At 59.0% G+C, this 15,687-nt stretch overlaps 1 protein-coding gene across 3 annotated transcripts in view; it reads left to right on the forward strand.

The window, feature by feature from the left end:
* AGAP3 (ArfGAP with GTPase domain, ankyrin repeat and PH domain 3) overlaps positions 1 to 15,687 on the forward strand; it is a 156,683-nt gene that overhangs the window by 50,972 nt on the left and 90,024 nt on the right. For all 3 annotated transcript variants that reach the window (XM_054189474.1, XM_054189475.1, XM_054189472.1), the window contains exon 2: positions 10,157 to 10,215. In XM_054189474.1, the coding sequence (XP_054045449.1) occupies positions 10,157 to 10,215 (59 nt within the window). The remainder of the gene's footprint in view (positions 1 to 10,156; positions 10,216 to 15,687) is intronic.

Raw genomic sequence — 15,687 nt, forward strand, 5'->3', positions numbered from 1 at the left:
CAGAGCTGGTCTTCGCGTAGCAGGATGAAGACATGGGGAGCGTGATTTTCTGTAAACGCACCCAGGGAGGGCAAGAGCCTTTGGAGCTGGAGAACAAAAGTCAACACAGAATCCGGCCAGCTTGCACTGACCACAGATAATGGCGGGCAGCAGTTCAGAGGAGCGTTTCGAAGTACCAGCTGGTGCCATTCTGAGGAAGCCCCTCTGATGGGCACAGGCTGGGAAGACTGGGCTGGTGTGGGGCTGGAGTTTCCCTGTGCGGGGAGGGATGGTGTGAGGGGTGCAGCGTCCCGGACAGTGGGACCTGGGCTCTGCAGCGCAGGGAAGGTTTCTCACAGTCACAGTGCCCTCTCCCAGAAAGATGCCCTGCTTCTTGAGGTGTTCTAAGATCTGAGGTAACTCCCTTTTACTCTCCTGTTTGGTGTTTGGCCATGCAGAGGACTAACATGTAGGGCATGTGTGAGAGAAGACTACTGGGAGAAGAGGGGGGTGTTTTTACGTTAATGAAGTGAAGTTTGCATAGTGAATTGAGCAGGTAATGATATGTATCATCTCTTGTTGGTACCTGCCTGAGCTTAGCTGGGAGCGTTGGTGAGGAGTGGAGATGTCATGATGGGTTTAGAGACTATGCCTCAGATGCTGAATCCACTCTGGTGCCCACACTTCAGAAAAATGTAAGAAATCCGAAAGGTGTCAAGGAAGGAGTCGTTGGGACACCGGTCTGGAAGGCATGGTTCTCGGGACGGGATCGGAGGAGCTGTGTGCAGGAGGTGCGGAGGTGTTCTGATTACAGTCTACAGGCATCCGTAGGAAGAGAGAACTTCAAAAACCGGTGCCTTTTTAATCTTAACCTGCTGTTGTTTGTGGGGTTAAACAGCTAGAGCTGAGGTCAGACAAATTTGGAACAGGTTTTTGCCGGCGAGGTAGGTCCCCACAGAGCGCTTGTGTTGGGGAAGCGGCGGGTTGTCGGTCTCTCCACGTCACTGGCTCTGCTGGCTTGTCCCTTGCAGCAGACCCTTTCCAGCTGCCAGCAGGGAGAACTTGGTACAGTTCCCTGGTCTGTGTGTGTTCGGATGTGGACTGGAAAGCAGTAGGTGCCGAGAGGCTTAAAACACGCGGCTCTTCTGAAGTCTGCGCGCTGCACAGCGTGCATGGTGTGACGGCACCGGCTGCTGCCGCGTGCGGTACGGCAAAGGAGCAAGGGCGGCAGTTCGTAATCTCGCCATTTTCCCAGAGATGCGCCAGATCCTCTCCTTTCATTGCCGCAGAGTATTTAAAGCTCTGGTGAGATAATCTTTGTGAGGATCATGCCCTGCGCAGGGTGTCCGCATTGGCTGAGCTCTCTGACGGGGAGGCTGGCCTTGCCCGCGCCGGTCCTTGACCTGGAGAAATCTCTTTCCCTGCCAGCGTTGAGTCTTTATCGAGCCTGGCCTGGGAAGGTGGCTCTGCCCAGGCACGTCGCACTCTGCTGCCCTTTCATCTGCGTGTGCGGGCACATGGGTACCTGGAAAGGTGGTTTGTGTGGGCACCGCTGTGTTTGCTCAGCCTCTGACCTGGTTTCAAGGCTGGGTTTAGTGTCCAGGGTTTCAGTGTCCAAGTTAGTTCCGCAGTGGCTTGGATAATGAGTTGGTTAATTATTAGTTGCTGTGTGCGGAGACCAAATGCGTCTGGCAGTAGCGCTTCTGAAGCACAAGGTAGATGAACCTGCTGCGCTTCACCCTGTGAAGGGAGCAGTCGGGGTGAGCGCTCGGCTCTGCCCGGGCAGCCCCTTCCTCCTCCCAGCTCTGCCGCAAGTGTCTGTGCTGCCGTGGCTGAGACCCCCGAGCTGTCTGTAACGCGGACGGGGCTCTTGCGTCCAGCCTCTGAGATGGAGGGTTCTGTTCTTGCCTCCTTAGGGTGTGACGCTGCCCGTCCCAGCAGCGTGGTCTGGTCTGTGGGTCACTGAAGGTGTCCCGGGTGAGGGACAGAGGGACATTAGCTGTGTAGAATGCCTGCTTTATCATAGAATCACAGACTGGTTCGGGTTGGAAGGACCTTAAAGCCCCCCCAGACACCTCCCACCAGCCCAGGTTGCTCCAAGCCCCGTCCAACCTGGCCTTGAACCCCTCCAGGGATGGGGCAGCCACAGCTTCTCTGGGCAACCTGGGCCAGGGGCTCACCCCCCTCACAGCCAACAATTTCTGCCTCACATCTCATCTCAGTCTCCCCTCTGTCAGTGGAAAACCCTTCCCCCTCGTCCCATGGCTCCCCTCCCTGCTCCAGAGTCCCTCCCCAGCTTTCCTGGAGCCCCTTGAGGGACTGGAAGGGGCTGGAAGGTCTCCGCGGAGCCTTCTCTTCTCCAGGCTGAACCCCCCCAGCTCTCCCAGCCTGTCCCCACAGCAGAGGGGCTCCAGCCCTCCCAGCATCTCCGGGGCCTCCTCTGGCCCCGCTCCAACAGCTCCGTGTCTGCTCCTCTTCATAGTAGAGGCTCTGTCCACCATAACTTCCAAACTTCCATATGGGCTTCCACCGTCCGCAGTAGAGCTGCCTATGCCCGGAAATGTCCATAAGCTTCTGGGAAGCAGCAAAATTGGCCTGAATCTCCTTTTTTTCTGGACAGGTCAGACTGATCGACTCTCTTGCGTGGTTGTATCTTGTGTCCCGGAGCCAAGGCCACCGCTGGGCTGTGCTGAGGCTCTTGGTGTGCCGGTGGTGCTGGGAGTCCACTGTTCCTGCTTTGAGGTCACGTGCGCCCGGGGCAGGTATTCCACCACAGCGCTGACAGTCTGGTCTCTTCTGTGTTATTAAATAACAAAGAGAAGAAGGAGGAAAAGTGACTGGGTGTGTTTTAATGTGAAATACCAAAATGATACCAGTAGTCCAGCAGTGATCGCTGCTCCCCGATGCCTACATGAACCCCAGTGGTGATGGAGGTGGCAGTTCATTAAGATGTTACCCAGCTGGAGGCAATTTCTGCTGAAGAAGCTCGTACTGGGGCTCTGGCACTGCCTGGGAGGCGCTGACCTGCCTGCCTGGGTCTCGGCTAGTGCCAGAGAAGAGGGCAGGTCACTGGTGGCTTGCTGTCTGCTTCCGCGCTGTTTCTCCCAGGAGAAGATGGGGATCTCCTGCCTCTTCCAGTGGGGTATGGTGCCCAAAGGGCTGGTGTCACCCCCTGCAGCTCTGGGCGCAGAAGCACTGCAGATGGGGGGGTCCAGCAGCCCCGGAGGGAAACGCTGCCATCGGAGAGGGGAATCCCACACCCACATCAACCTCCTGCCGCTGTGGACTTGGACAGCAACCTTCCTTACGCTGATTTGGGTGTGTGACAGCCGCACAGGGACACAGAGTGTACAATACTGTAGTAATAGAATTTATACTGATGAAGTATACTGATGAAGTTTCACTGAAAGGGTTATTAAACATTGGAATAGGCTGCCCAGGGAGGTGGTGGATTCACCATCCCTGGAGGTGTTTAAAAAAAGGGTAAATGGGGCACTTAGGGACATGGTTTAGAAGTGGCTTTTGTCAGGGTAGGTTAAAGGTTGGACTCGATGATCTTAAAGGTCCCTTCCAACCTCAGCGATTCTATGATTCTATGAAGTGCAGGAAATCTCCATGTGCTGCGTTTTAGCAGCAAACAATCGACATTGGGGATGGACAAAGCTGACATCAGTGAGCTGTGTCAGCGTGTCTCGGCAGCCGGGTGCTTGGCCTATGGCTGTTTTGGGTGGTTGGGAAACTGCTCTTGAGGTGCCTCTCCGACAGCTCCGTGGGTGTCATCCGCGCACAGCTGCTGCTGGTAGGGGAAAGCAAGTGCTAGAAAACGGCGGGTGGGGGGGCTCTGTGCCGGAGAATTATCCGAACACCGAGCGTCGGAACCGTCCCTGCGAGCGCAGACGGCTGCGGGGCGCAGGGCGTTGGGGCGATGTGAGAGCTGGCCGGTGTCTTTGGGCCTGGCAATGGGCGCATCAGGGCTGGCCGGGGGTCACCGGGTGACAGTGTGGTAAGCGCGGGGGGTGTGTGTCCCCTTGCGCGGTGAGAGAAGGGTGATCGGCGTGCCCCGGGAGCAGGGCAGCGGGGGTGTGAAAAGGAGCCAGGGCCAGTTACAGCGACAGATTTGAAAGACTCGGCTGTGGCATGGACCCCAGCCTGACGTGAGAAAGCGGGTTGTGCTCCAGATCCTCCGGCCGTCCTGGGTTGGCTGAGGGTCCTGATGGTCCTGAGTACCTTTTCTAGGTGGCAGATGGGAACGGTGCGAGTCAAGGCTTCGTGTTTAGTAATGGTGATTCTTCAGGTGCTGCAGGAACTGCCGCACCTTCTGGACCCCGCTCCTCGGGCACGGGGAGGTGCGTGCTCCTGCTGCTGGTTGATGCAGCTGAAGGCATTTATTTTTCCTCCTTTTGACAACCAAAGCCAAGTGTCTCCCTGTGGTCTGCTGGGAGTGCTAGAGGTGTGTGTGTGAGAACACTGCTGTATTAACTGAATAATCTGGGGAAGCTGACACTAACGCCTCCTGGTTTTGAGGAGTTGCCACTTGTCAGGCACCGCCAGAGAAGCCCCAGACTCTGCAGGAAGCTCGTCCGAAGCCAGAGCTGAAGCCTGGCCGGTCCCAGCAGCCAGGCGTGCAGGGGAGCCTAGTCCAAGTGCTCTTCCTCGGTAGCCGCCGTTCTCCGCAGGACTGGCTCGCTGTGGAGCCAGCTGGTTGTCGTGGGAAGCGGCATTGGCGGATGTGCTGCAGGACACCGTGACGCTCCTTCGACACTCGTGCGGAAGCTGGGAAGCTTCCCTGGCATGCCGCGGGGTGCAGGCAGAGGACTCGTGCCTAGCCCGGCATGAGGACACGCATGGCCTCCTCAGCTCACTCCTCTGCTTTGCCCAGGCACTGCCTGGCTTCGTCCCTCATCCTCACGGCAGAAAACACTCGGGCAGCTCCACTCACTCGGCTAACGGGGAAGGACAGGGGCGAGTGTGTCGGTGGGAGGAGTGGTGGTGCTCCCTACGAGCAGTTTAAAGTCAGGTGGGATGTCCTGAACGAGAGACACTTTTGTTCTTGTAGCAGTTCGTTAGCGGAAGGGTTTGTGTGTGCGGGTCAGGCCCGAGGTGGCGGGTGGACACGAGGGTCTTCTGATCCTGACACCTGGAACCCTGGCTCTGGAGGGGGCCACAGGGGGAACTTGGCGGGGGGTTGGAACTAGATGATCTTTAAGGTCCCTTCCAACCTAAACCATTCTGTGATCTGTGTCTCAGTCACTTTTCCAGGCGATTGTGAAGGAGTTCTGTGGCTTCTTGAAGGCCACGTCCACCTCAGTCTCTGTTCCTTTGGTCGCATAGTCTGCAAGCTCTTGCTTTTACCCTCCTGGGTAGTGGAGTCAGAGTGGGTCCCTCCATACCTCTGTGAGCGCTTATGCGGGGGGTGTCTCGACCCCGAAACGCCGCAGGTAGAGTGCCTTGTTGTTACAGCTGGCTCTCTGCAATGGGGCTGGGCAGGGGTGGGCGCTGGCGCCGCGTGGGACCTTCCACTGCTGCTGTCTGCCTTCCTCCGGTTGTGGGAGAGATGCTTCACACAGCAACGTGTGCAGTGGCCGTGTCCTCCTCCGCTGAACGGGAGGGACGGGAGGAGGACAGCAGGGAGGGTGGAAGGTGCACAACAGCTTCTGCACGAGGAGCCGGGGCTCCGCAGTGTGGAGAAGAGGGGCTGCAGTTGAAGATGGGGCGGTGCTGGTCAGGCTGGTGAGGGCCCACCGCCTCTGGGGCATCCAGTGCGATCAAGCCTAAAACAGAAAAGTGGGTTTTCAAAGTGGGTTTTTTATACTCCTGAAACTCCTTGCTAAAGAGCGATGTGGAAGTGAAATTTTATATGGTTTTAAAAGGAGACAGAACAATTACTCAAAGGAAAGTTTTTTGAGGTTTACTAAATAGACACAAATAAGCCACAGGAGATCCCTGAGCTGAAGTCAGCAGCTGCAAACACGTCGGGTCAGTGCCGTGGACTCTCACCGTGTTCCTACTCTTCCTGGGTTCCCCGGTGACAGCCGGGGCTGGGGATGGCAGCGCCGGGCTGGGCAGCCCTCGGTCCGCATCCAGATGGCCATTCTCGGGTAGCGATGCTGGGCAGCCTCCTGCCTCCCTCCAGCCCTCAGCAGAAGCTATTGCTGGGCTGAAGCATCCCCACCGCCCCTGGGATGGGGAAGCGTTCCCTCGGCAGGGGCTGAGGACACCCTGCTCCCGGCGGTGGCAGAGCAGAGATCTGGTGCCCAGCTGCAGCGGCGAGTGGATTTCCCAGCAGTGGTGGTGCAGCTGCAGTGGGTGCCCTCCTCCCGGTGCCCTGCTCCCTGCCCCGGGGAGGGACAGCCCCGTCCCGCCTGCCGCCGAAGAGCAGCCGTGGTCTGGCGACAGTGAGCTGGGCCGGGCAGGGGTGGCTCACCCCGCTCAGCCTGGGGGGGTCCAGTACCGGTGGGTCTGTGGGTGCCGGGTGCGTGGGACAGGCGTGAGCAGTGACAGCGAGAGTGTCACAGTGTCACAGACTGGCCGGGGTTGGAGGGACCTCTGGAGCCCATCCCGGCCCACCCCCGGCCAGAGCAGGGTCACCCACAGCAGGTGGCACAGGAACGCGTCCAGGCGGGGTTGGGATGTCCCCAGAGACGGAGACTCCCCCACCTCTCTGGGCAGCCTGTGCCACCCTCAGGGGAAAGAAGTTCCTCCTCGTGTTGAGATGGAACTTCCCATGGTCAAGTTTGTGCCCGTTACCCCTTGTCCTGTCCCCGGGCACCACTGAGAAGAGCCTGGCCCCATCCTCCTGACACCCCCCCTTTCAGTATTTATCAGCGTTGATAAGATCCCCCTCAGCCGTCTTTTTTCCAGACTGAAGAGCCCCAAATCCCTCAGCCTTTCTCCATCAGAGAGGTGTTCCAGCCCCTCAGCATCTCGGTAGCCCTTTGCTGTCCCCTCTCCAGCAGTTCCCTGTCCCTCTTGAACCGAGGAGCCCAGAACTGGACCCGGCGCCGTTGGGGCTGTCGCTGGGGCGCAGGGTTTGCGGGAGCTCCGGCAGCTGCTGAGCAGAGTCGGTGCGGGTGCAGCGGTGTCTGGGCTGCTCCGGCACCGCAGGGTGACGGTGCCGCGTGACGGCTGGGACGTGCTGGGTCCGTCACCGGCGCCGGCTGGTGGGCTGGGCTGAAATCCAGACGTGGCACGCGTTGGGCGCTGACTGATAAGCAGAGGTGTGCAGGTTGTGCGTTGGTGTTCGGGCTAAGCGTGCTAATGATAATGATTTAACGTGTTGTAGGGCTGAATGTAGTTAAATTGGCATTGCGTCGCAGTTACTCACTTGTGATTTACTCGGAGGCTTTCACAGCAATCAAAAATCAAACTGATGTTAACAAACTCCTGAACCTTAATTAAAAGGCAAAGATCTGTTTGTATAGTTAGCAAGGGGGGGAACTAGCAAAAATCTGGACGGTGTCTCTGTCCTGAGCACCCGAGAACAGAGGAGAGGAGCCTGCCCTCTCCAGGTCTCTCTCTGCCTCTCTTCTTTCCCAAGGCCAAGTCAGCGAGTGCATTTGGCTTTGCTCCATTCAGAACCCCTCGAAAAACCTGCTCGGTTTTTGCCAGTTTTCCGAGGTTGAAGACCAGGGTAGATGCAGTGAAAGAGTGCGAGCGTGGAGCCTGGTCCAGTCCGGAGGGAGGGAACGCCCGGAAAGGAGGGAGTACTGGTGGTGCTTCAGCCGTGGCCGTGAGCTGACAGAGCAGAGGTTACGGGTGGCGGTGACAGCCTCTCTCAGACCAAGAAATGCAGTTGGGAATACAGGTGTGCTCTTACCTTTTCAAAAGGGCTCGAGAACTTACCATTTTCCACCTAACTAATAAGTTCTTTTAATAAAGATTTTACCTGTGCCTAAAAAAAGAAAGGATAGGTGAAAGTCAGAGAGCATGAGGAAGCGACTCTTCGTAAGAACATTCACGATGGTTATAAATAACCTTGTGTTACTGCATCAGACTCGTGTTTTATTTGTCTGCAGCTTCTAAAAAAGAAGTGTTAATAAATTAATGTATGAATGGTAAATGCTAGGTATGAGCACTGTATTCTTGCCCTTTTCTGACACGATGGAAAAATGTGCTGTGGCCTGTGGGTGGCTGCACAGCGCAGTGATAAAGGCACGGTGGCAGATCATGTTTTTGCCCCTCGTGCAGGCCGAGCAGCGCCGGACCAGCGTGTGGCCGTGCTGGCATGAAGGGCATGCCCCCTGCGAGCCCTCTGGCCACCGGCCACTGGAGCATCTTCCCCACGCAGCTTTGGACTGCGTGTCCCCCCCCGATTGCCGGGGTGAGGCAGGGAGAGATGAGAGACGGCGTTAGTCTCAGGGAGAGAGAAGGTCTTGGGGGCTCCAGGAGAGATGGGGAGGGACTCTGGGGCAGGGAGGGGAGCCATGGGACGAGGGGCAACGGCTTTAAACTGAAAGAGGGAGACTGAGATGAGATGTGAGGCAGAAATTGTTGTCTGTGAGGGTGGTGAGCCCCTGGCCCAGGTTGCCCAGAGAAGCTGTGGCTGCCCCATCCCTGGAGGGGTTCAAGGCCAGGTTGGACGGGGCTTGGAGCAACCTGGGCTGGTGGGAGGTGTCCCTGCCCAGGGCAGGGGGTGGCGCTGGGGGGGCTTTAAGGTCCCTTCCCACCCAAACCAGTCTGTGATTCTGTGATTCTAAGGTCGCAGTCATTGTGTGTCCAGCCTTCCCTCGGGAGCTGGGAGGGCAGGAAGATAAACCGGGGTGAAGAAGCCATTGAGTGGCTTCTGGCAGGGCTGAGCAGCCTGGCATTCTCATTCCCTCATCCCGCCTGGCTCTGGTGGCATCTCCTGCAGTGCCTTGGTTTCAGCCTGCGGTGCTTGGCACGGCCCCGGTGGAACACCTACTCGGTGGAACACCTACTCGGCAGAGACCTGCAGCCGCCAGCTTGCCGGGCCGGTTTGGGCAGTGCCGGTGCAGGCGCCGAGAGCTGGGGCTGGCACTGGGAGCGCGGTGGTGGTGCTGGGAGGAGCTGCCGGGGCAGGATGGGGCAGCGGGGCAGCTCTAGAGCCATCCTCATCCTGCCGTGGCCCCGGGTGACTCGAGCAGCCGTAGTGCCCAGCCGTCACGTTTAATGGCCGGCCGTGGTGTGCTCTCGTGGAGTCCCCTCTCTGCACCCATCTGAGGTTTCCATTTCTGCAGTCGTCTGCGGCAGTGAATTCATCAGGTTTATTGCAGGTTCCGGAAGAAGCGGTGCTCCCCCAGGTTTCCGGTCTCCAAAAGTCCTTTATTGTTTTTACGCTATTAACATACAGTGAGTGCTGCTCCTTTGTTTCGCCCCCCACCCCGTAGCCATCTGCCTTCGGGTGGAGGGTGAACTTCCTCGTCCAAGGCAAATGAAGGGCCCCGGCTTTGTTAGGAGTGGCTGTGGGCTGCCTCTGATATTCAAGGTGTTCTCCAGGCTCTTGCTCCTCCTCCGGTGTGTCTGGTTTTGTTTGGGAAGTCTGTTGTTTGACCAGCTTCTGGAGGTTGTTTGGATGTAAATGAAGCATTTGTGATTTCTGTGGCAGGAGAGAGGGTGTTCCCTGCGCCGCTCAAAGCCCTGCCTGACTGTTACAGCCTTCTTAAGCCTATTACAGTGTTCTGCAAATTACATAACGTACACATAATTAATTGTGTTCACTTTCAATCATGAACATAGATTATAATGTGCCTTCAGCGCTTTATCTGCACTGCGTACGCCAGGCGGGTGGTGTAGCTGGAGCACGGCGCTCAGGGCACTGCTTTCGCCATGGTGGCCCTCAGTTGTGGGGTCCTTCACAGCACATGTCCCCCGAAAGGCGTCTGGTCTCTGGTGCTTCCCTCGTGCCTCGAGGAGAGGGATGCCGTGGGGCTTTTTGTGCTCCCGAGGGCGGGAGGGAGGGTCCCCAGCCCGTGGTGCCTGGGCTCTGCCGCCTTCCTGCCCCCGGCTTGGCCGCTCCTCCCCGTCCCGAGCTGCGCTGGCAGAGCCTCCCGGGCACCCGCAGCATCGGCACCTCATGCAGCTTCGTGTCTGCAGACAAGGTGGGAGGAAACGGCCATAAATCTCCTGCCTGGAGGGAGCAGGGAGAGCGCGGCAGGATCCCTGTTAGGGTCTCGGGGGAGACCACGGTGACCTGATGATTTCTCCTTTTGTTCTGCAGATTCGTTTGTGAACAGCCAGGAATGGACCCTGAGTCGCTCGGTGCCTGAGCTGAAGGTGGTGAGTACTCGCGCCTCTGGTACCCCTGGTTCTCTGCTGCTTCTCCAAATCCCCAGGAAAACCCCATGTTTTAATGTGTCCAACTGGAAGTGCGTAGGGGCGTCAGCCTCACGGAGGGGAGAGGAGCTGGGGCTGCCGCCGTGCTGGGGGAAGGCGAGGGCTTCTCAGGGGCTCCTGCTTGTAAGGGGGTGTTGATCTGGGAGAGCACTGGGATGTGAAGGTCGAAAGGCAATATTTGAGCACTTGACCCTTCCTGCTGGCCACAGCCGAGCTGTCATTCCTGACCGGGTCCTGCACAGGGTAGACCTTCTGGCATAGCAGAAGCAGGGGCAGATCCCGAGCAGTGGTTCGGGCATTCATCCGTGGTCATCACTCTCAGAGCAGCCGTCCAAGCGTGGGAGTTACCACCTGGGAGGTGTTACCTCTCCGTTTGAGCCTGGCTGGCTTTGCTCTGTGCTGGTGCTTCCCTGGCCTCTGCTGGCCACCTCCTGGCCACGCTGCTGAGGTGTCCCTGCCACGAGGGATGCTGGTGGGACCAAACCCTCACCTCTGGGGCTTTGTTCCCCCAAGCAGAGGGGATGACGCTGCTCTGGTTTGTCAGCGCAGGGCAGGTTTCAAGGGCACGTCGTTACTGGGCTCCATCACGTACCTGTGGGGTACGGTCTGTGGTAAGGGGGGCTGCCTCAGCCCCCCCTCGCCCTGACACAGCCTGTTCGTGTGGGACAGGGTGACGAGGGAGGGGGCCAGGTCTCGGGGTGCGGCCCCTCTGAGACGGGGACGTTTCCCGTGGCCTGTCATCACTGGTGGCCCTGCGCTGTCTCGCCGGGGCCGTCTGTGAGCTGGCACGGGGTGTGCTGCTGGAGCCGAGCTGGCGGGCGAGCACCGGGGGCAGGAGCCGAGCCTGGGCCGAGGGAGGGAGCGGGACCTCCGTGCTGCTGGCGATGAGCTCCTGGGCTGGTTGGGGCACCCTCGGCGGCCGTGCTGCCGGCGCTGGGTTAGCGCTGGAGGGACGTGGGGGCGGCAGGACGCCGCAGCACTGCCGGGTGTCTGGCTGGCTGTTCTCGGGGACCTCGGCAATCTGTTCCACCGCTCCGCTCTGCTGGTACTCTCTGTGGCAGCCTTTCACTCCCTTTGAAGACTGTTGGCTTGTCTCCCTTCAGCCCTTTCAAGATTAATTTTTTTCTGTCTTAATCCAAGAAACAAGAAACCTTTTTGCAAAACATACCAGCACCATGCTGCCACAATGTTTCTTATCTGCAGTTAAGTAAAAATTAAAACAAACCTTGAATATTCATTTGTTAGTTTGGCTTGTAAAATGTACGTCTGTTCAAAAATATTCTTGCAGCTCTTCTGTGTATTGCCTTCTGACATTTTAACGTTCCGCAGGCTGCAAAACAGTGCTGCAAGCTAAACAAACCCAAAGCTTTTAGTTCTTCCTCAATTAGCACAATCCTTTTCCCATGTTTTCCGTGACCTCCGGGAATCTGTTGCTCTGGGGTTTCATCTGGCCGATGCAGCTCTTCCCAAAAGCCTGCAGGCCTTTCAGAGTCCTGGCTGAAGCCCTTTCCATCGCGTCTCGGGTTGGGCTGCAGCAGCCAGCAGCATTGGAGACCTGTGGGCGGTGGGCTGCCCGTCCGGGATTTCGTCTTTTTGCGGCTGCGAAGGGAAGGACGTCGGGCAGGAGCTGCCTCTGCTGGGTCTGGGGTGGTGGTCAGCCAGCAGGGACAAGGAAAGCCGGGCAGGTCCCGAGCTTTCGGGCAGGTCTCTAAGGGGTCTGTTCCGCACGGCTGCGTCTGGCCCGGGGGAGCACCAGGAGGTGCCTCTCTTCCTCGGCTCCCCCTCGCCCACCCCTGCGGTGCCGCCATCCCCGTCCATCGCAGGGCTCAGCTCTTCTCCCCAGGTCTCTGCAGACAGATTGGTCTTCAAGCGAGCGTCCCGAGTTACCACCAGGTTACGGTGGTATGGAAGGGTTCTCCACGTGGAGTCCTGGAGTCCATATGGGAATCACTAAATAAACGGGTGAGACTCAGTGAGAAACCTTCCCAGGCTCTGCTCCCTTCCAGTGTTCAAGCATCTCTCCCCTTGGCTCCTGCCTCAGCCCCACTGACCCCATCCTTGGAGCCGTGCTCCGTCCGGGAGGTGCTGCAGACAGAACAAGGTCCCAGCTGGTACGAGGCCGGGCACCGATCTCCGCGGCAGAAACGGCTCCTGGGACGGAGCCACCCAGTCCTCGGTCCCGCGTGATGCTTCACCGAGTGCATCACCTGCCCCCGTGACAAATGTGCCTGACACCAAAGACATCCTAGAGCGGGGCAAAGGCGGCGTCTGTTGGTAAATGGCAGAGCGCGCTGTTTGTGGTGGGAGAGGCTTGCACAAAGCGCCCGCTCTGTCTCTGATGCACCTGTCCGTGTCCCCAGGGGAAACCTACACTGAGCCTGTGAACCAGGATTCATAATTCCATTAGTATGGAAAAGCACGGACTCGTTGGGGGCTTCTGTTTTATGGTCCATGAAGTGTTGACCACAGCCTGCATCCCCCCTCCTTCTGCGGGAATGAGCTGTGTCCTTTACCTCTCCTGCAGGAGGCGCGGATCTTACTGCTTTCTTCCCTGCTCATCTTCCCATTTGCACCACACGTGGTCAGTGTACTTTCTCCAAGGTTTTTTATTAGCTTGATGTATTTAAGTTACGTTCAGCAGTTTTTCCCACCTCAATTTTATCCTGAAGCTTCCTCCATCTGCTGCAGGCTGAGAGGAGGCTGTGGCTGAGAGAAGGCGGCGGCTCCTGCAAAGCTGCCGTCCCTGTGGGCACGGCACAAATGACCCCTCTTGGCGAGGACTCGTCCCCCGGACCCGAACTGGGGCAATATCGAACCTTCCCCGGCCGCGCAGGGGCTGCCTTCCCTCCTTCTCCCAACCTGTCTTGGTACAGAGGTTTCCGTGGTGCCTGCACACCACGTTTTACTTCGGTTTCTGCCTCTGAGTGTGGTGTTCCTCAGGGCTGTCAGTTCTGTTTGAGCTTGTTTATAACACGGATGAGGGTAAGAGAAAGCAGAAGTGTATTTCAGCAAGACATGGGTCAGGATTTTGGTTATAATCAAAGAATGCAGCTTCCATTCCAAGTTTTAGAGAGCTGAGTGCCGTTGGAGCGTTCAATCTCGGATGTTGCATGGTGTCCTGGCTGCCAGGTGGCCTCAGGGAGCTGCTCCTTTTGCAGAGGTTTCCCCGGTGCCTGGAGCTGTGGCCGGGCTGGGCAGAGCTGAGCCCCCGAGCTGCCCGCTCTGCGTGGTGGTCCCCGCAGCTGCTTCTCTGTCTCCACCTCTGTATCCCGGATGGCTCATGCTGCCATCGGAGCGGGGCAGGGAGGGCTCGGCCGGAGGATGGGGTGTTGCCTTTGTTCATAACAGGGGCTACGGCATTTGTGTGGCCCTCATGTCTCCGCAGATCACTTGGCTCCACGTGTGCGGTACCTGTGAGGTCTGCAGTCTGGTACATGTTCTCTGCCTAAACGTGCCGTGTGTGATCTGTACTTGCGGGTGACAGACCTGGCAGCAATGCGTTCGGCCCAGGCATGCCCCTGGGAGCGTGTTGATTTGCACTTCCCAGTCCTGGGCTGCTGGCACCCTGGTCCTGCCGCTCGCTGGCTCCGCGCAGCGCGGGCACACGGGGTGCCGGCACAACAGAGGGTTTCCTGCGCTCCTGCGGCACGGTCTGCACTGGCTGGGCGCCCGCCGCCGCAGGGCCGGCACCTCTTTGTCTCTCGCCAGGAGCATGCGGGTGGCCCAGGGCAGGACCTGGGGCTTTCGAGCGCCACTGAAAGCTGGAGAACCTGCCTGGTGGTGACTCACTCTCCGAGCTCATCCCTTTGCCTGGAAGAGGTCGGCCATAAGCCTCGGAGGTGGCAGAGGCAGCTCTGATGATCCGAGACGCTCCTCTCTCCTGGCCCCGCGCGTCTGTTGGTGCTGCTGTGGCCGTGTGGGGCTGTGTGGGCCTGTTGTTTGTTCCTTTTGCTCCGCAAAGGCTCAGGCTGTGTCAGTGGCACAGTCCGGGGGCCAGCATGGGTGCGAGGGAACAGTCCCTGCGGGCAGCACAGAGCCGAGCACTGGGCTACTGCAGTTAGGCTGCTTCTGGCAGCACGGAATGTCCGCCCTGTGCCGCCGCCTGCCACCGGCTGTGTCTGCGGGACCTGCCACCGGTCCCCGAGTGCTGAGACAGGGAGTAGGTCTTGGCAAGCAGGGAAAAGCCAGTGGCTGGAGCAGAAGTCCTTGTGGCCCGTGCTCAGATGTCATGAGGAAGAGTTACCAGAGCGTGTTGTGGGCTCTTGGAGGTCCTGCCCCGACAGCGCTGCTCTGGGTCCTGTCCCCTGGTGCGAGCGGCTGCATCAGGGACAGCAGGGTCTGGCCAAGCCCTTCCCCGGCCCGGGGAGTGCGGGAGCGGGCACAGCCTGAGGCCGGACGGGGAGAGCTGACGTGCAGGACAAAACCCAACGTGCGCTGGCAGCCCAAAACCCCCCTGCAGCCTGGGCAGCATCCCCAGCAGCGTGGGCAGCGGGGCGAGGGGGGGATTCTGCCCCTCTGCTCCGCTCTGTGAGACCCCCCTGCAGTGCTGCCTCCAGCGCTGGGGCCTCAGCACAGGAGAGACACGGAGCTGTTGGAGCGGGGCCAGAGGAGGCCCCGGAGATGCTGGGAGGGCTGGAGCCCCTCTGCTGTGGGGACAGGCTGAGAGAGCTGGGGGGGTTCAGCCTGGAGAAGAGAAGGCTCCGGGGAGACCTTGGAGCCCCTGCCAGTCCCTCAAGGGGCTCCAGGAAAGCTGGGGAGGGACTCTGGAGCAGGGAGGGGAGCCATGGGACGAGGGGGAAGGGTTTTCCACTGACAGAGGGGAGATTGAGATGAGATGTGAGGCAGAAATTGTTGGCTGTGAGGGGGGTGAGCCCCTGGCCCAGGTTGCCCAGAGAAGCTGTGGCTGCCCCATCCCTGGAGGGGTTCAAGGCCAGGTTGGACGGGGCTTGGAGCAACTTGGGCTGGTGGGAGGTGTCCCTGCCCAGGGCAGGGGGTGGCGCTGGGTGGGCTTTAAGGTCCCTTCCCACCCAAACCAGTCTGTGACTCTGTGACTCAGGTCTTGGGGTGACATGTCCCCCGCTGGGCTGGGCCGGGCCTGGGCTGAGTGCGCAGGTTTCGTCCCTGGCACTCGGAGGGGCTCGGGTGGGCTGTGGACGAGGTGAGGTTGCGGAGCTCTGGAAGGAGACAGTCCTCGCTCAGCTGCGCGGGCTCTTCCCTGGGTTGGCCAGCAGTGCCATGTCACGCTTCCAGGGGTTGGGCTTGCTGGTGCCTAGGATGGGGGCTCTCCCGTGACAGCAGATGAGTAGAGAGCTCTGCCACCCCCTTGTGCTGGTTTCTGACACCCAGGCGACACTTGGAGACACGTGATGGGACTTGGGATTCTGATTTTGTTTCTTGTAAGGGTATGTGCTGTTT

Source organism: Rissa tridactyla, chromosome 2 (assembly GCF_028500815.1).
Source record: "Rissa tridactyla isolate bRisTri1 chromosome 2, bRisTri1.patW.cur.20221130, whole genome shotgun sequence".
Taxonomy (NCBI): domain Eukaryota; kingdom Metazoa; phylum Chordata; class Aves; order Charadriiformes; family Laridae; genus Rissa; species Rissa tridactyla.